The 26,500-nt window shown below is 42.5% G+C and overlaps 1 protein-coding gene across 1 annotated transcript in view; it reads right to left on the reverse strand.

Annotated features, from left to right (window-relative positions):
* LOC124616598 (hemicentin-1) overlaps window positions 1-26,500 on the reverse strand; it is a 1,150,083-nt gene that overhangs the window by 667,882 nt on the left and 455,701 nt on the right. Inside the window, exon 4 of the mRNA XM_047144918.1 lies at window positions 16,745-16,906. Within this exon, the coding sequence (XP_047000874.1) occupies window positions 16,745-16,906 (162 nt within the window). The remainder of the gene's footprint in view (window positions 1-16,744; window positions 16,907-26,500) is intronic.

The following is a 26,500-nucleotide window of genomic DNA, read 5'->3' on the forward strand; positions in this document are numbered from 1 at the left end:
ACACTTCCGGACCTTTTCCTTTGGGACTACGTCAAGAAGCTGGTGTATGAAAGCCCAATGGAAACGTATGAAGACCTGCTTGCTAGGGTCCAAGGTGCTTGTCGCCTGGTACACCAGACACCAGAGATCTTTGACAGAGTGTGGCAGAACTTCATGTGCCATTGCCATACGTGCAGTTAGACTGGCTGTTGTCACTTTGAACAATTATTGTGAGAAACATTGTTGTTATGCAGTGCACAAAACATTGTTGTTATGCAGTGTACATTGCATATGTCCATAACACAATAGAAATGCATTTCTGACCACTGGTTCCCTGTTCCGATATAATTGGGTGTGGATCCACTATCACCTGTTTCAGTTCGACCCAAAAAGTTGGAGACACCCTGTATATTTCAGTGTCTATATGTGTATGACCAGGATCTCCTCACAAAACCCTGGATCGAGTTCAGCCAAATTTGGCACAGAAACAGCAAGCATCACGAGTATGAGTGCTGTGTGATACCTAACCTCCTAGCTCCAAAAAGAGTGGATATACAGGCAAAAACGTTTTTTTTCCCTAGACCCTGATGTATATATTGCCCTGCACGACAGGAATGTTGTGTGGGAACAGTTTTCGCCTGCCAAATAAACCTGCTTTGCAGGGCAGCCTACTTGTCAGAGGCAAGAATGGTTTTCTGGTCCATGATATGAAGGCTGCCCTGTATGACATGTGCATTGCGTTGGCGTAGTATCAGCCTGCTTTATTGACCTGCATTGCATGATGACCCACATCTGAGTGACAAGTAAATGATTTACAACCCCCTGATATGTATCCTCTTCTGCATAACAAGGATTTTGTAGCTGTATCATCCTGCTTTACTAAAATGTACTGCAGGGGCTACACATGCCAATGGGCATGCCTGACAACAAGTTAAGATGGATAGAGGAGGGGATAGACTGAGTGAGGAAGAGGAGGAAATGATCAGAGAGAGGGGAGAGGTACATGAGGCACTGGGTAGTTGGAAAAGGAAGAAGGGGAGGTGGATATGTAAGGAGGGAGGGGGAGGAGGAAATTGTTGGAGGGAGGGGGAAGGAAGATATGGTCAGAGAGAATGGATGGAGGAAATGGACAAATAGAGTGGGAGGAGGAGACGAAGAGACAGAGAAGGTGGGGAGGGCGAGATACAGAGATAGTTGGAGGACAAAGTAGATAGATAGAGGGATGAATATGTGGACGCAAAGAGGGGAAGGAGACGGTGTGTTCAATATATGTGTTGAACACATATGCAGACGAAGCTGAAGGGAAAAGACTAGTACAATATACAGTATAAACTACATGTAAAAGATTTATTTTCCGGAAAATCTTACACACATAAACTAGGGGAAAAAAAACGAAAGCACCACAGACAACTACACTATTCACATAATGACACATCTCATCTACCCGACAGCCGAAACACAGCTGTATTGCATGACTGGGGCTCGCTACTTGAGGTTTATTGACTACAATTCCAACTGGAATGCGAAGCTAGGCAATAGTTGAGACATAAGCAGATCTTTAACTGTTTCATTGAGCAGAACATATTTCAGTTGTGAACCTCAACTTACTGTGTTAAAGGCATTTTACAATAATTATATTATACAAGAATGTGACCAATCATTGTGTAGGGGAGCAATGGCGAACAGTAACGGTATTACTAACGATATCCCACGCAACGATCACTTCCGGCGACTGCGACTTCGTCACTTTGCTAGACTGTTTAGGGTGTTAGTGTATCGGTCCATGGGCGGGATTTCCGGGTGCCCTGGTAGACTGCGTGCGGATTTAAGAATGAGAGGGGACAGTCGCTGATTGAAGTCCAGCATGAATGTTTGGCTGGGACCCTGCCGTGGAAAGAGTGAGGAATGGTTTATATTTAACAGCCACATGCGCTTCTGATGTAACAAGCCCCTCCACTCCTCTTCTTGTCGTTAATTATGGGTAAATAATCGAGCCATTTACATGACACGTATTTGTAATCCATTCCTGTGATAACGTGGGCCTATCTTTTCATGTTCAATGTGTTTGAATTCCTAAGCGACCAAACTGCTAAGGTCGTCGGTCCCTAGACTTACACTCTACATAAACTAACTTAAACTACCTTATGCTAAGAACAACACGCACAGCCATGCCCGAAGGAGGAATCGAACGTCTGGCGGGATATTTTTTCATGATAATCCATAAAAATGCTTATGATGTAAGAATGTGTGGCTGTTGTTAGCGTGTGATTGCATGATCTTTCTTATATGGAGGTGCAACAGTTCACTCGGAAATTTCGAAAGCCAGGACCAACAAAAGGAAATATCTGATTACTTATCGATAAGTCACAAAGAACTGGAAACGTTGCCGATGAATCACATGCAAGGACGCTCCCAAGGGGCCGTCCAGCGAATCAGAGAAGCAACTGAAAGAAGACTGACTGCTTTAACTCATCCTTTAAACAACACGTTGAACATAACAAAATCAACGCTTATGAAACTTATACACTTTACAGTAAAGAAGAAAGTGTACCATAATCAGGAGCTTCACAAATTAGACGACAAAGAGAATGCAAATCTGCAAGCTGCGTGTTACGATCTGATAGGAGCCGCATACAACGGAACCTTATGCATCACATTTCGTTTACTGAAGAAGGCACATTCCACATCTGTGAAAAAGTTCAGAAACATTGTGGTGTATCAAGCCATCTCATGCAACCATTGACTGTCAAAGAGCAATGCTTGGAAGGACAGCTTCAATAAGAAGGCATCGATGAGACTGTTGTGTTCCATCAGGATGGAGCACTCCTCATTTTGCTGTCATAGTAAAAGAGTTCCTCAATCGAAGATTCGCCAACAGATAGGAAGCAGAGGTTCAGCATGACTGTGGCCATCGCGTTCAATTGATTAGACATCCTTGGATTTTTTGCATATGGATACATAGTAAAGGGCATACTATATAGAAGTAAGGGACTGTCAGGACTGCTCGAATCCAGGATCCAGCGTCGGCTGTTTCACAAGATATGCTTCAGAAAGCATTCAGGTCTGCCCTCCAACGATGCAGGCAATGCTGCGAAATGGTCTTCGATGAAAATATATACACACATCGACAATAAACATACACGCATCCACTACTTTTTAGAAAGGGGTAGAGACTTTATGGCCACCTTTGAAAAATCAAACTGGCCAGGAAAATATTTACAAGGCTGACACGGAATTTTGGTAATGAACAGGAGAACTTCCCATAGTAGAAAATGGTAAAAACGCGATTTCGCTGCACCAGTTTGTTGCATTCTCATTCTCTGCGTCAGCACATGTACCGCATGCTCTATCCCGAGTACTCTGCAGTGTCATTTCGTCTTCAGGTGAAAGCTGGTGCAGCCTGTCAGCCTATGTGAACCCACAGAACATGCATAATTATGCATCAATTTTCTCAACAGTACTTTGAGGGCCGCAGCATAATCACAAATATGGTGTTTAATGCGCAATTTCTGGTGTTCCTATTGTAACAAGATTCTTTCTTCAAACTGTTAATACTATCTGGTATATCAGAAACTGTTTAATCCACAAGTGGATCAATTCATTGAAAATGAACAACAGAGCAACAGTATACATTGCCGTGACTACCATGTTAAAAGTGCATCATGTATTCGGTGAGGAGAGGATCAGCAGAAGCAGTGCAATTTTCTAGCCAACTCAATCACATAATCTCACTCCCTATGATTTGTAACTGTGGGGCAGACTGAAGTGTCAGGAGTACTCAAATAATCCTAACACGCTGGAAGAGCTACAGCAGATTAATGAAAACACTACTGCTGCTATCTTTCAGGTAGAGTTGCTACACGTGTCTCTCAGTCTGAAAATCGAGCACTGCGCTGCATCGACGTCAAAGGCAGCCATTTGAAGCATTTCCTGATATGTTCATTAACAACGGTCAATCCCACTTCTCTGATCACCAGTACATGCTTTATTCGTCTGCGTGCAATATCTCGTGGGGAACACATGCTGAGTGCGAGTTACAAAGCGTCATATTCCATCCTATAATCCGATATCTTCACAAAAGAGAACGTACCATGGCAGTGAATACATGTCTTGTAAACTGCAGTACAGTAACGTTCTCAAAATGTGCTCTGTGAACACAGTGGCTCTCTTCTAGAACGTCCTGCCTCTGTGTGAGATGTACGAGTGTATTATAGTGATGTTAAAGCATATCATCAAGCTCCGCACTAGACATGTTTCGTTACTTACAAAGCCTTCGTCAAAGTAGATTAGAGAACGACGATGCCTACTTCTATGTCCACATTCTGCAATCCCTCGTGCAGTGCATGGCAGAGAGAGTAATTCTCGTTGTATCAGTTATTACAGCTCCTGTCCAGTTGAATCCACGCTTGGAGAGTGAGAATGATACCTTAAACGCCTCTGTACGCTATGTAATTAGCATAATCTTGCCTTCGCGAACTACGCTGAGTGATACTTCAGAGGTTGTGGTATATTCTTAGTTTGCTCACTTTCAGCTGGTTCTCGAAGCTTTATAATTAGGCTTTCGTGAACAGTTTGTGTCTTCAAGTGTCTGTCAGCTCACTTTTTTCTTCATGTCCTTGGCGCTCTCCTTGTGTACTGGAAGGTCAATACCCGCCTTTCTCGACTCCTGTCTGGTTTATGCTTCCATTGTTGGAATTTGGCGAACATTTTCTTTTTAACGTTTTTAATTTGGAAGGTACTTCAGTGAGAAAATATACTCGCCTTCATCTTTCGCAATAAATTAGCATTTTCACGAGAAAAATATTCATTTTCGAGCCACGGTAACTGCACCCTTCTCCACCAGGAAGCTGTTTGTTTTTATAATCATTGCTCCAAAGAATCGCAGGTGCTCGGCAGGGAATCTGCGGGAAACTCGGAGGGGAGGAAAAAAACTTGGCGAAATTCAGCAATTACTCGACAAGATGAGGGTTTATTCGCCATCGCTGTTATTAAGCACCGGCCCGCCGCCAGCGCGAGGAGAAAAGTTAATATATTTTAACGGTCGTCGTAAAGGCGAACGGCACTCGGAATGGAAGACTGTGCGCCGGCCGCAGGAAATTTGACGCGGTCCGTCCAGTTAGAGTGAGTGCTATCGGCAGCTAAATCACACTGAGTTACGGTGGGGCGCCACTAAAGTGGCGGCTCAGGTCGCAATTAATACTGCCCAAGGCGCCGAGGGCCCAGCTGCCGGCGGGCGCGGCTCGTAAACGTCTAACAAAGGCTGCAATTTCTTTCCACCGGTCCTCTCTTTTTGTCGCGCCACTTTACGCCTACTTTGAGGCCTGCGCGAGTAATTGAGTGACAAAGTGAAACCGAGTCGCCTGCGAGAGGGAAGAAAACAAGTGTAGCTAGACCAGCGCAGTGAACGATAAATATTACCAGGACAGAGTGACCACATGTTTAGTCGTTACAACTGTAATATCCCTTCTACAGTTATTTAATCACTATATAAAATATTAGCTGTGAAACGTAGCTTTAAGTGCCAGGTTTCATATTAAGAAATTATAACACTTCAAATATTGCATTATTTCATTACACCTGTAAACTGTGTAAAGGGACGGTGTCACACGGGGCACAGTATCTAAAACCACCACACTGAACAAGGGATACTGTAGAAACAGTAATTTAGCTATAACCCCTCCACTCCCGGATCCTTAATGAATCGAATTCTTGCTTATAAAACTGCTTCAAACGTCTGATTAATTTAGAAATTCGGCATTAACTCCAGTTTGTTAAATATATGAGGTTAAAAATGTAAAACCCTCGTGGTTGAAGGTGCAAAACCCTAAATATGTTCGCTTTATTACTTTCGGATTAATCATTGGACGTTCGTAGTCTGGGTCATTTGCGTTCCATTTTTATTAGAGAAGCAAGTTTTTCACATGTCTCGATGTTTATAACGTCGTAAGTCTTGAAGTATGTATCATACTATTACATGATTATGGAGGTACATTTACTAGTACATTAGGGTGATGCCCACAAAATGTATTGCGAAAAGAGTTAGTAGTAAATTAACTCTCGGAGTTCCAGGAATTTCTACCTGAAAACATCATTTTATTCTTTTCTTTAAGTGCCAGTGCCTTTCGCATTAAACAGACAATGCCATAGCGAGACACACACATCTAGAAGGACCTACGAATGCAGTGCATTGTAACAGTCACTTAGTGTTCGAAGAAACAGTCGGCTCGGAGATTGTGCTACGTGATTGAGGGAGATTCTGTAATGTGCTTACTTTTCTATATACACATAGTGATCGCATGACAGTGAAAGTGTAAATACGTCGAAAGTTATTGTAAGGTATATTTGAGTTTGTACTACTGCTGTTATGAGTCGTTTCGAAATGAAACCACTGGGGCAGTTTTGTTAAAAAATTATTAAAATTTAGTTCCAGTTTTGCTTGTTATTTAGGACTATGTTTTAGGCATTATGAGTTTATGGAAGTTTCGAGACGTAAGATTGTGTCTACGAAAAAAGTGAAATTGCTTTCAAACTTATCTCATGAAACGATGGAAGGTAGAAAACTATATCTCCCAGTGGTTCCAAAGTGAAACAACAACTTCAAAACAATTGATTGTTTATTTTTTGCCCATTTATTCTCGTATTTATTGCCTGCTATGATGATAAACATCAATCCTGTGAAAATTTTAAATTGCTTTTTACACTGTTGGGTCTCAAAGGACTAAAACATTCTGCCTGACGCTGAGATTATACTAAAAGATTAACGAAAATGTCGTAAGTGATACACTTTTTCCTTTAATTTTGTGTTTAAGTGGGGGGAGGGGATTGGGGGGGGGGGGGAGGGGGAATAGTCAATTGTCGGGGAGAAAAAGTTCGGGAAAGGTTTGAAATTGTGTATAAGGTTTTTGGAAGTTGCTAAGTGCTCTTATTCTCAAATACTGGATGAATAAGTGCTGAGTAATTTGCGCGCCACGAGTTATGCTGCCTCAAGACATTCACACAGTTTATAATGTTAATATGGCACTTACTGTGTTAAACCTTTAATGAACGAATACACGTCTTAATGGTATAGTACGACAGCCTTTTAATTTCCGTCAGTAATTATATGAAATACTGACAATACACTTTTTGTTGTCCCTGGAAGCCGTTAGGGACACTGTGATCGTTTTAGCTGTTTCGAACTATAAATATAAGTACTATAAATAAAGCTGTGCATGGCCGGCCGCGGTGGTCTCGCGGTTCTAGGCGAGCAGTCTGGAACCGCGCGACTGCTACGGTCGCAGGTTCGAATCCTGCCTCGGGCATGGATGTGTGTGATGTCCTTAGGTTAGTTAGGTTTAAGTAGTTCTAAGTTCTAGGGGACTGATGACCACAGCTGTTAAGTCCCATAGTGCTCAGAGCCATTTGAACCAAAGCTGTGCACGGTGTCACATACAACCTCGTAATTCTTCACACAATGACGAAGCGATACTTTAAGGATATATACGAAGAAATGGAAATTTCTTGCATAATACGAGACACTCAACAAGGAGAGCACAAGGAGACACGTAACTTTCCTGAATACACACCCTCTTTTTTTGATAGCTTCCTTTAAAGGGACTCCGCAATTTCAGATGTTAGTAAACACGTCCTTATCCTGCAAGCAGTCCACGTTATGTCCATGACATGTCAGCAGCTTCTACGGTTCATTGTGTTCTAACTATTATCAGGTCACGTTAAACACTCAACTACGCTTGACCTGAACACACTGACCACTGCAAATATTTTAGCTTTCCAGTAATAAAGCACGCAATTTAAAAAATTTGAAACTTTTCAAACTATAATTTCTTTTAATACTAAAGCACGTCAATACTTTTAATTTATGTAAATATACAGTTTTGTAATGATCACACGCCCTTTTTTCCTAGAATATTAATAAGCATGTCGCTTCTGAATCTATCTGATTTTTGCTTTCTCGATCATTTCATTTTTTTTCTGTACTTGTACTGTACATGTGTAAAATCCTACATATCTATTATTTAAATTAACTGATAATTCATTATATCACTATGGACAAGGCTTGGTATAATTTACTACGTCAATTACTTTTTCCACTAGTAAATGGCATCAATATAAAAGTCAACAGGCGGGAGGAAAGTCAAAAGTCTACGAATTGCTGGTGATACTACCCCATCTGTAGGAAGTGAAGAAGAACTTATTCATCTGTTCTCCGGAGTGAACACAATTAGTTTAAATCGTCTAGAGATAAACATAAAGAAGACCAAACTAATGGTTATTTATCGACAAGGATTAAATCAAATCCAGGTTGCTTAAATGATATGCACCTAGCGAATGATCGTGTGTATTCTGGCATCACGGTCGATGACAGAGGATATTATGATAACGAAATAAAACAATGAATCATACTTGGTCGAGCTACAACGCTTGGGCTCACTAAGATCTGGTGGAAGCGGGCGATATACAAAGCAACCAAGACGAGCTAGGTGTGATCATTGGTGTTCCCTGTGTTTTTCTTCGACTATGAGGCCATGAAAGCTAGTAACAAGAGCTGAATTGCTACCTTCAAGATGCCGTGTTGGAAGAAGACGTTACGCGTACCCTGGACACAAAGAAGAAGCAATGCTTCCATTATAAAAGAAGTTACTATCACAGGAACTTTATCTTCTGATATCAATCAAAGCTATTTTCAGCTCCTTGGATACATTTTGAGAAAAGAACGGGATAAGTTAGAAAGTACCATCTTGAAGGCCAAAATCGAAGGCGAAAGAGCGCAAGGAAGAGCATCAAGTAGATGGTTGGAGGAAGCTAAGATTATCGGCCTACCTCTTTGCATTATATTAAAAGACCAGAAGACGTATAATGAAAGATTCGGTTACTTCACAAATGAATGAAGAAATGGGGTCACGATACTCAACACTGAGTAAACTGACAAATGATGATGACGACGATGATGGTGGTGATGATTTAAGCCAAAACCGGGTGTAAGGTGTCTCTTAGTCGGCTCTTTCATTTCGTCACAGTATATTTTACCTTTCTGTGAACCTCAGTATTTATTTTTACGTCTTTATACTAAGCATTTACAGTGTACATCGATGAAACATTTTGCCACGCTCTCTGCTAAATCGCTGCATCAGTATTACGTCTTTGGCGGGTCATTTTCCTCTTAACCAACAGAATTCGTTGGCGGGTTGCAAGCCATATGGCTTCGATGTTCGAAGAGATTTCGGCACTGCCGTACTACGTTCAGTCTTGTACCGGTTGTAAATCGGAGAGATAGTTTCGAGGTCGCGTGCTGTTCTGATACAGTCATTTTTGTTTGACGAGCAATGTTGCTGAGCAGACATTACCATGTACAAGAAATCCGGTAAGATACGTTTTCTATGTGGATTAGCTGGCTTTGTCTATGACTGCTTCGCGTGCTAGTATACGGTCGTGTGTTTCTGCGCAGTGCAATAGGCCCGGAGACGTTGCGAATTCATAATTGCTTGGAAGCTGGTAACTGGATCACCTAATTTCATTCTCTACCATCTGAAATTCATCGATGTTAACTGTTCATGTAGTGTTAGAATATCTTTTACACTGATGATTTTCGATTATATATCCGATGCGGTTGCCTTGGTTTGTAAGGAGCAGTGTAAGTTAAGATTATCCCTATGAGGTTGTAAACAACTTGAATTGTCTTTAAAGTTCAAATCCATCATTAAAGCATGTGTTTCGACTTCATTTCCCAGAAACACATTAGCTTGTATTCCTACTTTATTTAAATATATCAAATGTTCAAATGTGTGTGCATTCCTAAGGGACAAAACTGCCGAGGTATCGGTCCCTGCACTTACACATTACTTAAACTAACTTAAACTACATTATGCTAAGAACAACACACACGCCCATACCCGAGGGAGGACTCGAACCTCTGGCGGGAGAGACCTCGCAGTCCGTGGCCTGACGTCTTAAACCACGCGGCTACTTCGTGCGGCAAATATATCATGCTAATGAGCCACCACCTTATGCTACGGAAGTTAAATATGCTATTCACAGAAACGTTAATAAATCACCTCTACCTGCAGAGTAGGCATTGTGAATTATAAATAATAATCAGCAGAAGAAGTATGCATGCTAGTTAGTTTACAGAGAATGAGTGAGGCAAGGCTACGTAGAAAGTGTCGTTGAAGGGTCATATGGAACTTGTCGTTATACTGCTTCAGTGACCTATTACGATAAGATGTTCAGTAGGAAGTTCATCACTTATAAATGCTCTTTCAGCAAGTTAACTATTTTTGATTCTCAATAAATGTTTGTACGACAGGAACGCTGTAAGCAGACTGTTGACACACATATTCAAAGTAATCTGTTACTTTCATGTAACTATTCATCCACGCAATACGTAACACATTTCGATCCGTTCTTCTCTCTTTGTGCTGCATTTATGTACGCGTGTTCTGTGTGACTGTTTTTGTATGTATACTGAGTCAGTGTGCGTCAGTAACTTCGTTGTCTTGGGCAATACACATTTCTACTGAGCATATCGTTAAACCATCATGGCTTATTTTATCATTATCACTATCACTATCTATGAAAGTTGTCTATGCTTTTTAAACACACACACACACACACACACACACACACACACACACGAAAACAAACCTTATACAGTCGTAGAGTAAAACAAACTTTTTATCAGTTATTCACAGAAACAAATTGTTTGTTACTAGTCTTCGGTGAAATCCGGAAAAAGAACCGAAAACGCCGCATCATTCATCATGACAATGCTAGTTGTATACAACACATCAAAAAATTAAAATTGCTTACATGACCTACAAAACATGAAATTACTGTCTCATGTCCTTGTTCACGCGATTTATCATCTAACGTCGTCTTTCTGTTCCCTTGCGTCAAAGAAAAATGCGTGGAGAACGATTTTCACCATCTCAGGTAACTGAAGTTAAGTTCCAAAAGTCATTCTTTAGTGTACCAGCATCAGTCACGTTGTAGCCGCTTCTTGTATAATGTTGATTTAATACGAAAAGGTTTACATAAAAAACACGTCCGTTGCCGAGTGATAGGAAAATGGGGACAAGCGACGAAATCCCTCCAGTGCAGTTCGCCTAGCCAGTCGATGTGGTACAGCGAAATTTGTCTTGTTATTTCTGATTTTTTTCCACACAGATTTTCGTCTGCAGTGTTCAGATACATTTCATTGTGGCCTGCGTGCCGAGTAGGATCGTCCCCTGAGCAGAGGTGGTCTGTTCCCGTGAAATGCGCTGACCGACAAGCCTCTACGCACCGCTTCTGAATAACCAACGAAAAGCGTGGGACAGATGTCACCTGTTGGCGGCACGGTGCTTCTGGATCGATGCTCTCTTTGGTACCAGCTTCCCGCTCGACATCTCCTCTTGCTCCTTATTATTTCCATTTTAAAACTACAACCTTCCTTGACGATTTTGACTGGCTAATGGTCCGACATTCCGACTCTAGCGCGCTCTATTGTATTCCGTACAAGAGTGTGTCAGAAGTCGAGTTTAAATAACTTCCGTCAGATGACCACACCTTCGTTCGTCCTGTCCCGGAACAACCTACACATGCAGACTGTTATTAACCTGTTCGTTAAAATATGTTTCATGTCACTGGATGAAAAATAACACCTGAACCGTCACCAAGCATCGTAAACCAGGGAATTGAATACCAGGAAAACTGATATGGTTGCTACAGAAACACTGATTAATGGGCACTGAATACCAACAGGCTCCCCCCGTTACTTGGAGAACCTTTGAAAAAATAATAAAAAAGATAATTAACATTGGGTTGTAATAAAGTCAGGCATTGCTTTGTATTCGAAGAGAGCTGACGTCTTTTGGTTGCGCCAGGACAAAGCTATCTTGATTTATCGCTTCATATTCTGCAAAAAGATTTGGTGAAGTAACACAACGAAGCGCTGCATTTTTAACTTTATTGAAGAATATTTCGACCGCTTATCTTTTATTAGTATATTTTAACGAACATAAGTGAACAGATGAGAAAAGTGTGCTTCCCACTGATGTAAAGTTTTAAAACGAAAAGTTGTAAGGGCCATACAGACACCAACGATATTGCCTGCAATCGGCCGCTTCGATCCCGCCACATCAAGCGATTTATCAAGCAGTTTCATGCAATATTTCGAATGCCACTTTCGTGAATGGTTCAAATGGCTCTGAGCACTACGAGACTTAACATCTGTGGTCATCAGTCCCCTAGGACTTAGAACTACTTAAACCTAACTAACCTAAGGACATCACACACCTCCATGCCCGAGGCAGGAATCGAACCTGCGACCGTAGCAGTCGCGCGGTTCCGGACTGCGCGCCTAGAACCGCTAGACCACCGCGGCCGGCATTCGTGAATGATTTTTGCGGAAAATGATCTATGTTTAGCAGTACTGGTAATTGGTCTCCGTGTGACCACTAACAACTGGAAAAAGTGGGAACTCTAATTTATTAAACTTGTTTTTGAATCGCTGTGTTGAGACCTACGGGCCGTGTTACATTATTTTTTTACTGACGCCAAGTGTCTTGTGCATCCGTGTCCTGTTTGTATTTCTCAAATACTTCTTATAAAGTCGTCAATCTTTTTTTCTTCATGTGTAACACTTTTCGTTTAACTTCAAGTATTTATGAAGTGTTTACGATATTTCAATGTCCCTATGGAATTGTTATCATCTGTAGTACTGCTGATTTATTTAGCCTTTTTTTTACGAGAGACAGATTATATGTAAAGGCAAGGACAATTAGGTAATCCCTAAACAAAACTCCAATTAATGTTACCTCACTGTGTTTTGAAGTTAAAAACTTTTAATATTGCCTCTAGTTGTTTCATAAATGACTAAATACGGCACTCTATATCCCGACTGTAGGTACCATGAATTTTTATTTTAACAGAACCATAAACCCAACTTGTTCTACAACCAAGTAAGTTGCCCCCTTTGGGACCACTAGATACCACACAACGAAAAACTAACCATATCTACTACATTACCATTTTGACCTACTCACTGGAGACCTGTGATCTGACAGGAAGGAAGAATAACCAAATCCAAGTTGCTGAAATGAAGTTTGTGGGAACTTGCTGAGGATATCAAAAGGGATGAGATGAGGAATGAAAGGAGCGGAATGGACGCAAGTGCATAACTTACGTGTTCTGGTAAAACAAAAAATCGGCCAATCTAGATTGAGATGGAAAGCTTACGTGAAAACGATTGAAGATCTCAGGATAGTTAACAAATCTCTTGAAATGACTACAAATGGCGAAAGACACGATGTAACCAAGGAGAGGATGGACCGACATAGTTAAGGAAATCGCCGAAAGTAGTCTACTTTGGGATAGTATGATGAGGAAGAGCTGAACAAGGCTAGAAAAAGGGGACGAGGCTCGTCACCAAGAACCCACGAATCTGGAGCTGCGACCAGATGCTGAATTTAACTGTTTTATAACAAACTACCCGCAGCGGCGGAACAATAATATTAGAAAGTCAGACACTTGGTTCAAATGGCTCTGAGCACTATGGGACTTAACTTCTAAGGTCATCAGTCCCCTAGAACTTAGAACTACTTAAACCTAACCAACCTAAGGATATCACACACATCCATGCCCGAGGCAGGATTCGAACCTGCGACCGTAGCGGTCACGCGGTTCCACACTGTAGCGCCTTTAACAGCTTGGCCACCCCGGCCGGCTTGAGACACTGGATTGGGGTTCCAATAACGTACTTTACGCTGGTAAAAATAGTTAATTTGGTGTGTTTCTCGTCAAGTCCCTTGATAACGATGGTTTATTGAAACATAGTTATATACACAGAATTATATTTTACGCCGAGCTCTCGGGATCACGGTGATCTGTTCCACTGAGATAAAATAAGGGAACCGCCAAAGACTAGAAAAAACGTTTCAAGCATAAATTTTAAAAGAGAATATAACCAAAAAAACAAAAACAATTTGCATCATTTCTTTTGTAAAAAGTTTCAAAGCGTCATGGACACAGGACTGCTCACTCGTCAACACTGGAGCTATCTGTACCGCAATCCAATTTCACCTGATTGTGTTAACAGGACAATAGGTTTAGAAATTTAGTCCGCGTGACGTCAGGAAGCTGGTGCCCGAATAGGCGAGTCCTGCTTAAAATCCCGCTGCCATCTTGGATATCTCGCATATTATGGCCGAGTCCTAAGCCCAAAGGCAATGTGGGCTCCATGTTAGCAAACAATTACTTTGCAAAATTTCTCAAGTTCCTAATGTACTGGAACAGTTTGTCGCTACTAATATCACCCTGTAAATATACTGAAAAAACTTATATCCAGTATCTTCTTTCTTTGCTACGTACAACAACCACAATTACTCAATTACGTGAATATGTTTTAAGCGGATTTGCAGGCAGCAAAATATCCGTCACTGGATTAAACTGAGACTGATCGTCTCTAGAGCAGATTTGGTCGCTACGTAAACATACGTGTGGTGCACCGTACCACGTATCAGTTAGACAGGTGTTAGACCCCGAAAAAGAGACTGGAAATAAGATGTCCACTAAGAACGACATTTGAATGGAAGCTTCTATGAAAAAAACGATATTAAGTTCTCCAGAATAAGTGTTTATTAGACATTTAGGGCAAGTTCGAGACGTACAAATGAAACAGAAATCTCTAGATAAGAGTTTACACCTCGCATTGTTTACAGAATTCATAAATGGGTGCTACAGGTGTAAAGCACACGTTGCCAGTGGTGTTGGGTACACTTCGAGCGCGATAAATACTGATGCTGTGATATTTACTCAACATGTTCAGTCGCGACTTAAAGCAATCAGTAGGTTTAATATTTCAGATTGTCACTGAGTGATATAAATTGTTTCTAATATTTACACTGATCAGCCAGAACATGGTGACCACCGACCTATATCGATATAAACCCGTTCAGACGACAGCAGCGTCACATGGCGAGGAATGACTCCTAGTCGGACATAGCCACGGTGCATGTAGTATGAGTGAGCCTGCTGTCCGCATCTACAGAATGGGAGAGGTGTGCTATCTATCTGAGTTTGACCGTGATGGCCCGGAGGCTCGGCACGAGCATTATGGAAACTGCACGACTTGTCGGCTGTTCGAGGAGTGCTGTGGCGAGTGTGAAATCGCGCCCAGACGTCGTGAAGTTGGGCGGCCATCACTCTTTACTGACATCACACTTCCTTGGCTGGGCAGACTGGTCAAACAGGATAGGCGCCGAACTGTGGCGGAACTGACAAAAGGCTTTAATGCTGGGCAGAGTACAAGTGTGTCTGTACATACAGTGCACCGAACACTCCTAACGATGGGCCTCCGCATCTGCCAATGTTAACACCAGGACATGGGAAACTACTACTGAAATGGGCATGTGACCATCGGTAATGGACATTGGCGCAGTGGCAGAGCGTTTCATAGCCTGATGAATCCCGATATCTTCTTCATCACGCCGAAGGGAGGGCGCAAATCCGCCTTCTTCCAGGCGAACAGGTCCTTGGCATCTGTCAAACATTTAAGATGATGTCACAGTTTACCCATTAAAAAAGAGGTATAATCTTGCCTTAACGGTTCAGCACAGTAAGTCACGTGCAAAGTCAAAAATTCCATATATATGTTATGTGGCAGCGTAACTCACGACGGGAAAACTACCCAGAGAATGTTCATCAAGTATTTCAGAATGAGAGCAGTTAGCGGCTTCCAACAAAACCAATTTTAACCGTAGCATTAAACCTTTTCGAAAGTTTTTATCGTTGACCCCCCCCCCCCCACCCCTCCCCGACACACACAACATAATGAATGGAATAAAGTTTATTTATTGTCATATTCTCGCTGTTGACGTAGTTAATCTTCAGCATCAGGCATGACGTTTTAATTTATTACTTCTTCACTACTAACTCTACTCGGAACACATTGATTGTACTTATAAAACTATATCATTGTACTGAACGTAGTTCTGGAGATATGACGTTTTATAAATGCAAGTTCGATTCATAAAATGAATTGGGGGAATTGGGGGGAGTGGTTTACTTGTAGTTTATATTCTCCCTAAAACGTGATGAAACCAGCTTAAATGCACAATTTATGACGATTTATATCAGGTGGTTATAATTAAAGTGGTTATAATTGAAGTGCAGCTACTCACAGAGATCCAGTGTGGGCTGTAATATCGTATGACAGCGAAACTTGGTAGATATTATAACGCGCTAATTCGGAATCGGTTTACGCTGGAAGAAAATTAGTTACAATTTCGGCCACAAGGTGCAAACGGGCTGTGAATGCAAGAATGAGGTATAAAAATGTTTCTGTGCACAATGGATGAAGAGTGGGATGCGGAGAGAAAAGGTGGAACAAGTGAGGAAGGTATATTGTTGATTTTATTATTAAACACCGGTTAACGCAATTTGTTTAATAAGAGCACCGAAGACGTCGACGAGATGGTTCACAGCGCCAGATATGCACCTGGTGGCCAAAACTGGAACTAATTTTTTTCCTGTGTAAATCGGTTCCGCAATAATGCACTAGCCTATCTAGCAGTTTCCCTGCCACACGATCATTACAGCCAACACTGGACCTCCGTGAATAGCTGCCATTCAGTTATAACCACTTGGTGCGTCGTCATAAAAATTTCACACTGGAAGCCGCAACGTCGCGTCACTCAGGCTGGGACGTCACGAGACGCAGGCCTTGCCCGCGTGTGACTGCACCTGGCTGGAGCACGGGCAGTATCAGGAGAGGCAGAGCAGTACTCACCGTGGACGAGCAGGCGCAGCGAGGCGGTCAGCGGCTCCTTGAGTGCGTCGTTGTGCGCGCGGCACTGGTAGGTGGCCCGCAGGTCCCCACGGCCGAGGCGCGCCGTCAGCGTCGCGACGCCGGTGCCCGCGCCGTTGCTGCCCGCGCGCTGCTCGTTCGTCGCTGCAACAGCCGCGGAACGTGCCTTTGTCAGTAGCTCGCTTCCCGCCACAATCAAAATTGCGAGACATTTTACGGAAATTGGGGCCAGTCGACGAGCGGGGCAAAATTTTTTTAAATTTTTTATTTTTATTTTTCGAGTCCAGGACATAAAATAATTATAAAAACTAATAAGTATTGATTCACATAACAAATTTGCAAAATTCAATATGTACAGTAGTATTTATGACACAGATTTCAATAATATATATGTACAGGGTGGTTCACTGATCGTGACAGGGCCAAATATCTCACGAAACAGGCGTTAAACGAAAAAACTACAAAGAACGAAACTTGTCTAGCTTGAAGCGGGAAACCAGATGGCGCTATCGTTGACCCGCTAGATGGTGCTGCCACAGGTCAAACAGATATCGACCGCGTTTTTTTAAATGGGAACCCCCATTTTTTATTACATATTCGTGTAGTACGTAAAGAAATATGAATGTTTTAGTTGGACCACTTTTTTCGCTTTGTGATAGATGGCGCTGTAATAGTCACAAATGTTGTGTTGGCAGAAGAGCCAACACCGTATTACTAGTGGAGGCCAAAATGCACGCGTTTTAGCTCACGCAGGCTGGCGTGAGGAGGGAAGAACTATACAGACGACGACCGAGCGAGGTGGCGCAGTGGTTAGACACTGGACTCGCATTCGGGAGGACGACGGTTCAATCCCGCGTCCGGCCATCCTGATTTAGGTTTTCCGTGATTTCCCTAAATCGCTTCAGGCAAATGCCGGGATGGTTCCTCTCAAAGGGCACGGCCGACTTCCTTCCCCGTCCTTCCCTAAACCGATGAGACCGATGACCTCGCTGTCTGGTCTCCTTCCCCAAAACAACCAACCAACTATACTGACGTGAGGTCTGGAACATGACAAGGAATTAGAATTCAGAAAGCGGACGTAATTAGTTTGATACTTAACTTTAATCCGTTAATGATGAACGTCGCTCTTGATGGTACATGATTCACAATATTATCTGTTCAGAATACATTCGTAGTAACTGAATACGGCGCCTTGCTAGGTCGTAGCAAATGACGTAGTTGAAGGCTATGCTAGTCTCTGCAAATGAGAGCGTCTGTAGACAGTGAACCATCGCTAGCAAAATCGGCTGTACAACTGGGGCGAGTCCTAGGGAGTCTCTCTAGACTAGACCTGCCGTGTGGCGGCGCTCGGTCTGCAATCACTGATAGTGGCGACACGCGGGTCCGACGTATACCAACGGGCCGCGGCCGATTTAAAGGCTACGACCTAGCAAGTGTGGTGTCTGGCGGTGACACCACAACAAACATATGGCTGACAATTTTAGACGAACATTTGGTAACAGGTAGGTTTCTTAAATTAAAATACAGAACGTAGGTTCGTTTGAACATTTTATTTCTGTTGTTCCAATGTGATACATCTACCTTTGTGCACTTATCATTTCTGAGAACGCATGCTGTTACAGCGTGATTACCTGTAAATACCACATTAATGCAATAAATGCTCAAAATGATGTCCGTCGACGTCAATCCATTTGGCAGTACGTGTAGCGACATTTCTCTCAACAGCGAGTACTTCGCCTTCCGTAATGTTCGCACATGCATTGACAATGTGCTGACGCATTTCGTCAGGCGCTGTCGGTGGATCACGATAGCAAATATCCTTCAACTTTCCCCACAGAAAGAAATCCGGGGACGTCAGATCCGGTGAACGTGCTTCGACGACCAATCCACCTGTCATGAAATATGCTATTCAATACCGCTTCAACCGCACGCGAGCTATGTGCCGAACATCCATCATGTTGAAGTAAATCGCCATTCTGTCATGCAGTGAGACATCTTGTAGTAACATCGGTAGCCGTAGGAAATCAGCATACATTGCACCATATAGATTGCCATCGATGAAATGGGGGCCAACTACTCTTCCTCACACCGTACATTAACCCGCCAAGGTCGCTGATGTTCCACTTGTCGCAGCCATCGTGGATTTTCCGTTGCCCAATAGTGCATATTATGCTGGTTTACGTTACCGCTAATGGTGAATGACCTTCCGTCGCTAAATAGAACACGTCCAAAAAATCTGTTATCGTCCAGTAATTTATCTTGGGCCCAGTGGCAGAACTGTACACGACGTTCACAGTCGTCGCCATGCAATTCGTGGTGCATAGAAATATGGCACGGGTGCAATCGATGTTTATGAAGCATTCTCAACACCGACGTTTTTGAGTTTCCCGATTCTCGCGCAATTTGTCTGCTACTGATGTGCGGATTAACCGCGACGAATATGTAATAAAAAAATGGGACTCCCTATTTTTTAAAAAAACGCAGTTGATATCCATTTGACCTATGGCTTCACCATCTAGCGGGCCAACCATAGTGCCATCTGGTTTTCCCCTTCAAGCTAGACAAGTTTCGTTGTTTGTAGTTTTTTCGTTTGATGCTTATTTCGTGAGATATTTGGCCTGGTCACTATCAATGGACTATAACCCTATTTACAAGGTGACAATTATTGAACTATACGAAAAAAAATGGAAATTAGTTACAAACTACGGCGCGCATACTTTATTCAACATGTAAACGTCACTACACACATTAGGATTTAGGTTATAACTTTTTCGATATGCCTGCCAACATTGCCGATGATACGGCGCACGAATAGCGCAATTCTGCATGGCTCAGTGAAGTATCGGAACATCTATGCTGTCATTTGTGGACCCGTGTTTATTGGAGCTTTTTAGCTACTTTCGCCCTGTACTTTCCATGTGTGAATTATTGACCATCACCCCGAAACACCCTGTAGAGCTCTGAAAAGGTTGTCGACAACTAAGTGGTTGAGCACCAGAATTTCAAGAGGTTGTGTTAGAGAAGAATCACTCTTGCCTATCACACACTTGCAAGAATATAATGTGGAGAGCACGCCTGAATCACAAACAACATGCGCAAGCAATGGAATCAAGTGATTCGTAACACACAGTTCAGTTCTGTAAATGGATTATCCAGCACAGAACGGCAGTGCCAAACTTCCAACAGTTGTTTTTTTTTATTTTTTTTTTTTTCCGCGGATGAAGTTTCTTTCAAGCGTGATGGTTATATTTTCCTGCCTGTCCCATTTCTCTACAAACAGTAAAGATATTCAAGAGTGACAGACAAAATTTTATGAGCCAATAAGAGTTCACAGTCCTGTGAAATTTAACGTAACGAAAACTTAGTGGATCTCATATATGATAGTCTAGTATTGTTTTGAACCTGCAATAGTGATCTCTCAGGCATGCTACTGATTCCTTAGTCAAACGTAGTATCTATTGATAACATTAGATTTTTACTTGGGAGGGGGGGGGGGGGGGGTTAACTCAATTTCCTAGGGCAGTGTGAGTGTGTTGTGAATTACATCAGCAAAGAGTTCGATTTCACGCCGTCGATGGTCACCCACGACGTTTGAATTGCGCTGTTCCCGCAAGGGAACTGTACACACATTACAGTAAATATAACAGCCAGCCTTATACTTGAAGCGTTGTGAATGCAGGTGAAAATAAAGTACTGCTCCCGCAGACCACTGTCGCACGGTACGCAAAAGGAAACGGCGTGCGGTTTGCCGCTGGTGAGCACCCGTTTTAAATATTTAACGATATACTACCACATCGTCACAGAATCCGTAGGCATGTATACATTAATGTATTCTCTTTTACGCTGCAGAAACGTCACAGAGAATCTTGAGTAAAAAAGTGCTTGGGAACTTTTCCGAAAAAAATTTCAAATTTTCTCTAATTTATGAGCGACAGTGCGCTATACAGGACGTAATTTAGACGGAAAGTTTGCTTCTGTGCCGTGTGGTACCTACCAAAGGTCACAGGTCAAATGCGTAGCGAAAATGTATAAGTTAAGGAAAAGGAGGGTCTATACGGATGCTGTTTAGTATGTTTAGGTTAAAATCAACAGTCGAGATCGCAATAACATTTGTTTACTGGCCAGTTTCAGCTTATGTTAAAGCCATGCTCAGAATGTTTGGGCCTCTCCTATGGGTGGTGTTGGCGCCTCCTCGGATTTTCACGTGATACCACGATCGTACACGTGATATCAGGATCGTACACAGTGTACGTGAAAAATCGATGAGCTGCCAGCACCATCCGTAGGGAGCCCAAAAATTCTGCGGATGGCTTTAACACAAGCCGAAACCGGTCAATAAACAAATGTTATTGCGATCTCGAGTGTTGATATTAACCTAAGTATAGCACCAGATCGCTGCGCTCCGCAGACAATGTTGTCTAAATTTATGTTTAGTGTGAGCCTGTAATAGTTTTGTTAGATTACTGGAGGCTCGTTTTTAGTGTTTCTTGGATACGTATGCTATGTAGTAAACGCAAATAATTGCAACTGTTATTGGTAGGACGCCAACTTGTATCAAAGGTGAACATTCTATTAAGGTACATTTAAAATATCACTGCCGTACTTCCTTTCTTCTACCAACAGTAAGAAGACATTAGTAACAACTCTTTTAACACCTCTGAATAAGCAGAACACACAGTTGTGGCTAGTGAAGCTGGTGCAAGTAGAAAAGCCGCCCGAAGTGGCCGAGCGGTTCTAGGCGCTACAGTCTCGAACCGCGCGACCGCTACGGTCGCAGGTTCGAATCCTGCCTCGGGCATGGGTGTGTGTGATGTCCTTAGGATAGTTAGGTTTACGTAGTTCTAAGTTCTAGGGGACTGATGACCTCAGAAGTCAAGTCCCCTCCTGTCATGGACTGTGCGGTTAGTCTCGGCGGAGGTTCGAGTCCTCCCTCGGGCATGGGTGTGTGTGTTTGTCCTTAGGATAATTTAGGTTAAGTATGTGTAAGCTTAGGGACTGATGACCTTAGCAGTTACGTCCCATAAGATAAAAGAAAAGTTAAGTCCCATAGTGCTCAAAGCCATTTGAACCATTTTTTGCAAGTAGGAAAGACTTCTTGCTGAGAAAAGTTTAAAAATTTCCCTTTATTTGAAATAAAATTTATTTATGGAATAAATATGGACTTTTATGGCATTATTCTGATTATAGGCAATAGCTAAAATGAAAGTTTTCAGAAAAGAGAGGGGCCGTATGTTAAGTTCTAATATATACTTTATGAATGTATCTGCCTGTAGTGTAGCCTTATGCAAAAGTGAAACATGGGCAATAAATATTACAGACCAGAGGAGAACAAAAACTTTTGAAATGTTACGGAAGAACGATTGAGAGAAAGTGGGTGAATCGGATAAAGAATGAAGAGGTACTTGGCTGAACTAAAGAAAAATATCTTCATAGCAGAACTTGACTAAAGACGGGACAGGGCTATAGGACAGGACTTGGGGCACCAAGGTTGGTTGATTGATAACGGGGGAGGGGACCAAACACTGAGGTCATCGGTCCCATCGGATTAGATAAGGATGGGGAATAAACTCGGCCCTGCCCTTTTAAAGGAACCATCCTGGCATTTGGCTGAAAGTATTTAGAGCAATCACGGAAAACCTAAACCACGATAGCCAGACGCGGGTCAGAACAGTCGTCCTCCAGCATGCCAGTCCAGTGTGTTAACCACTGCGCCACCTCGCTCGGTGGACATAAAGGAGTAGTTAGTTTGCTAACAAAGGTAAGTGTGGAATGAAAAAGTTGCAGAGAGAGGCCAAGATTCGAGTACAGCAAACAGGTTCAAGTGGACGTTAGTTGCAATAGTTATGCAGAGATGAAGAGACTTCCTCAGGCGTGACTGCGCACAGAATATAATGAAATCAATTTTGGAACTGAATACCACAATAACGGAAACAACAACAACACAGCATCAAGCATTTTTTTCCTATAGCCGACAGTACCTGGAAAGTAACCACGCACAGCGTTGGTCCTAAAGCGCTATCCTGAGAAGATCCTACATCAATGTGTTTCACTAAAAGTTTAGCGTTTTTTGAGGTTTGTGTTACCTTTATTTCTTGTACCTCATCTGCTAGGTATGACTGTAACATGTCGTTAGCTACAGCTATTATTCCTAATGATTCTTCCTAATTTGGTAGAATCTCACAGCCAATAGCACCACAAGGCTCTGACGTAGCTCGTTGACTATACATCTAAGGCTGAATCTTCTCTGCTCGCATTTTGCTTATTCCGTGCAATGGATTATACTCCTGCAGTTTCTGTGCTAATGGCGGGAGATCTCGGGTTACAAGGTAGAGAAGAGACACATTTGAGAGGAGGGACAAAGGCCCAGAAGGCGAGGCAAGCGCCTTGCAGCACCTGCGGTGATTATCCTCGCGCAGCGCCGCGCGTGTCGTGACTCAAGGCAATCTCTGGTCTGCAAATCCCCGCGCCCGCAACTCAGCCATAAAGCCAGCCGGCTCTTATCTGCGTCCCCGAGCCGCTTCTGCCGATGAGCTTTTCATCTCGCCGACCTGCCAGGGGAAACCTCCAAATTTTCTGATCCGCGCACAAAACGGCTTACCGCCTAATACCTCCCCCCGCATATTCTCGTAATCTCGTTCCGCAGAGTCGTGACCCCGCTTCATCAAGCAGGGAAGCCGCACCTCTCTGCATTATACCGGCACTAGGAGGACCATAGTATATACGACGCATAGTTCTGCACCGTCTCCTATTAAACTAAATGCGTTCTTACGGAACATTCGTACTGCTAAGTGGGTGGAGTGAAGACTTCGGCAAACAGAGCAAACTGCGTCGCTCTTTACAGGAGACAATGTGAGATACGAAACAACGACCGACATACACACTCCCAGAGGTAACGCCATAGCATCGCTGCTGTTCACAGACATAGGCCAAGAAATAAAACCACTTTTATTTTCCGTATGGTCCAAAAGTTGTAACGAGTTCTGGGCAAATAATTAGAAACAGAGAGGCACGCAATATGATTTACTGTTGTTAACTCTGGTACCAAGTGAATTTTTGAGTCAAAGTTTTCTTTTTTTTTTAAACTGCATCGTATGTATGCAGTAAGTTCCTGAGTATCCGGGTTAAAGCGTACTCGACATAGTACAGATAAACAAAAACCATCAATAACCCAAAATGCACCTTTTTACCAGAAATCGCTATTTACCTCATGCACATGCACCTGCCTCATTGGAAAGACCACTGCATTATTAACAATTCCGGAACAGACAACGTATAGACAAAATTACACTTAAAACAGGAGCCATTTAGTATGACTTGATTGTACTTCAGTTTCGGGAAGTATACATCGAATTATGTTCTATGTATCTTATTTTCATTCACTTTTTTTCGTGATGACTGTTCTCATTTGCTAGAGGGACAAAAATCGGTATGGGCAAGCGAATTCGCCTTGCATGTTGTAGTAATAAATCTCTTCATCGTATCGGTGTATTTGTTAAGAGATTCCTCGATAGCCTTGTCTTCGCTCTCTTCCTCCACCGATCACACCCTGTGACTAAGCTGCTCAAATCCTGGTTATCTGGCGTCGCTAATTAACCACTCTCGGATACTTCCGTCATCTTCTTCGCCAGGAACAGCGATATGTTACACAATCGGTCTAGAGGAGCAGCTGTAACACGCTTCCTCACTACTAGAACCTCCAAAGCCACTTTGCAGTGATTGATGCTGCATCGATTTGCTGTCAAAATATGAATCACATGCTTTATAGTGTATTATAAACCAAAATATTCGTTCTATTTATAACGAAATGCTTCATGATTTCCCTTTTTTTCCAAATATCGCCGAACTATGCACGTGTAAACTGGACAATGCTCTTGTGGGTAATCGGCAGTTTGCTGTACATTTTTTAACGCCATTCAAAAGCTATTGAAACGACTGATATAGTGACTCAACGCTTATTACTGTTGATGTTGACACTATTCGCACAAGTATCAAAGAAATGTGTAAAACTTACGAGGGAACACGTCCGGAATCAGCCACTGTGGATTGCTGCCTCATTACTCCTGCGTATACTAAAAACGGGGACATACACATATTTTAAGTAGTACCCCTGTTTCCCTTCTGATTTGCTATATATTCACATAAAGATCCATCTTCATAAATCGTAGCTGACCCTGTATCTATATCTGAAAAATTTACTGCAAAAGGAAATAAGTTTCATCTTAACAGATGACAAAACTTAACACCATTGGCCGAAAGCTCCCGGATACTCTTAAAAAAGTTCAACGTTCCTATTAAAAAGAAACTGCTTGAAAATCTCCGTTAATTCAAGAGTTAATAATTATAAATTCAAATGGCTCTGAGCACTATGGGACTTAACATCTGAGGTGACCAGTCCCTTAGACTTAGAAATCCTTAAGCCTAACTAACCTAAGGACATCACACACATCCATGCCCGAGGCAGGATTCGAACCTGCGACCATAGCAGCAGCGCGATTCCGGACTGAGTGCCTAGAACCGCTCGGCCATAATAATTATAACAAATTTACGTGACCCACTGCGTACACTCATTTGCTAAAACCATTCACGAAAGCTATGGAGTTTTACATCTCACGTGATTCACAGCGTATATAACTGTCCTGGCAAGAAATGCATCTAGCTCTATAATGCTGTTCGCAGATGACGCATTTTCCTACTGAGAGATTAAGTTGATGATAAAATTTTACGAAATTGCAGTAAGATTTTAATATGTCACAGCTGGCCCTCAAAATTCGAGTACATAAACGTAACGTATAGCGCGTACAGGGACAAAAATACCCTGTACTGTTTAACTACTCGATCGGCAATCTGTAACGAATATAGCTAATGCAGTCAAGTCTAGCGATTTTCCATAACCTTAATAAATACAAGAAATACATATAAGAAAGACTTCTCCTTCACTGTTTACAATTATCTGCCAACGCTGGGGCAGCTTTTCGATTCCGCGACTGTAGAAATCACATAGTTTTGAGGTGAAGAACTCGTAGAGTCACGTTCGGAGCGTATATTTCTCCGGAAAGGAAGTTCCTGAAGGCTATACGATAGAGAGAGGAAAAGTTGAGAATCGGAGGGCGCAAGATCAGGTGAATGATTTCCCAACCCACTACTGTAGAGTGTTTTTTCTCAGTCTAGGAGAATGCGGGAAGCGGTATTGTGGAGTAGCGCCATTTTTTTCGTGGTCGTTGCTCTGGGACTGCGTCTGGAAGACGTCTCTGTTGTTGACAGTTCTTTGTACGGGGAACTGCTGCATTGTTTGGACTCAACCATTACTTTCTTTTCCTTGTGTTAGAAGACAGACACAATTTCTCGTCACCAGTAAAGATACAGGGTACATCTACATCTACATTTATACTCCGCAAGCCACCCAACGGTGTGTGGTGGAGGGCACATTACGTGCCACTGTCATTACCTTCCTTTTCTGTCCCAGTCGCGTATGGTTCACGGGAAGAACGACTGTCTGAAAGCCTCCGTGCGCGCTCGAATCTCTCTAATTTTACATTCGTGATCTCCTCGGGAGGTATAAGTAGGGGGAAGCAATATATTCGATATCTCATCCAGAAACGCACCCTCTCGAAACCTGGAGAGAATGCTACACCGCGATGCAGAGCGCCTCTCTTGCAGAGTCTGCCACTTGAGTTTGTTAAACATCTCCGTAACGCTATCACGGTTACCAAATAACCCTGTGACGAAACGCGCCGCTCT

The sequence above is a fragment of the Schistocerca americana genome, chromosome 5 (assembly GCF_021461395.2).
Source record: "Schistocerca americana isolate TAMUIC-IGC-003095 chromosome 5, iqSchAmer2.1, whole genome shotgun sequence".
Classification (NCBI taxonomy): Eukaryota; Metazoa; Arthropoda; class Insecta; order Orthoptera; family Acrididae; genus Schistocerca; species Schistocerca americana.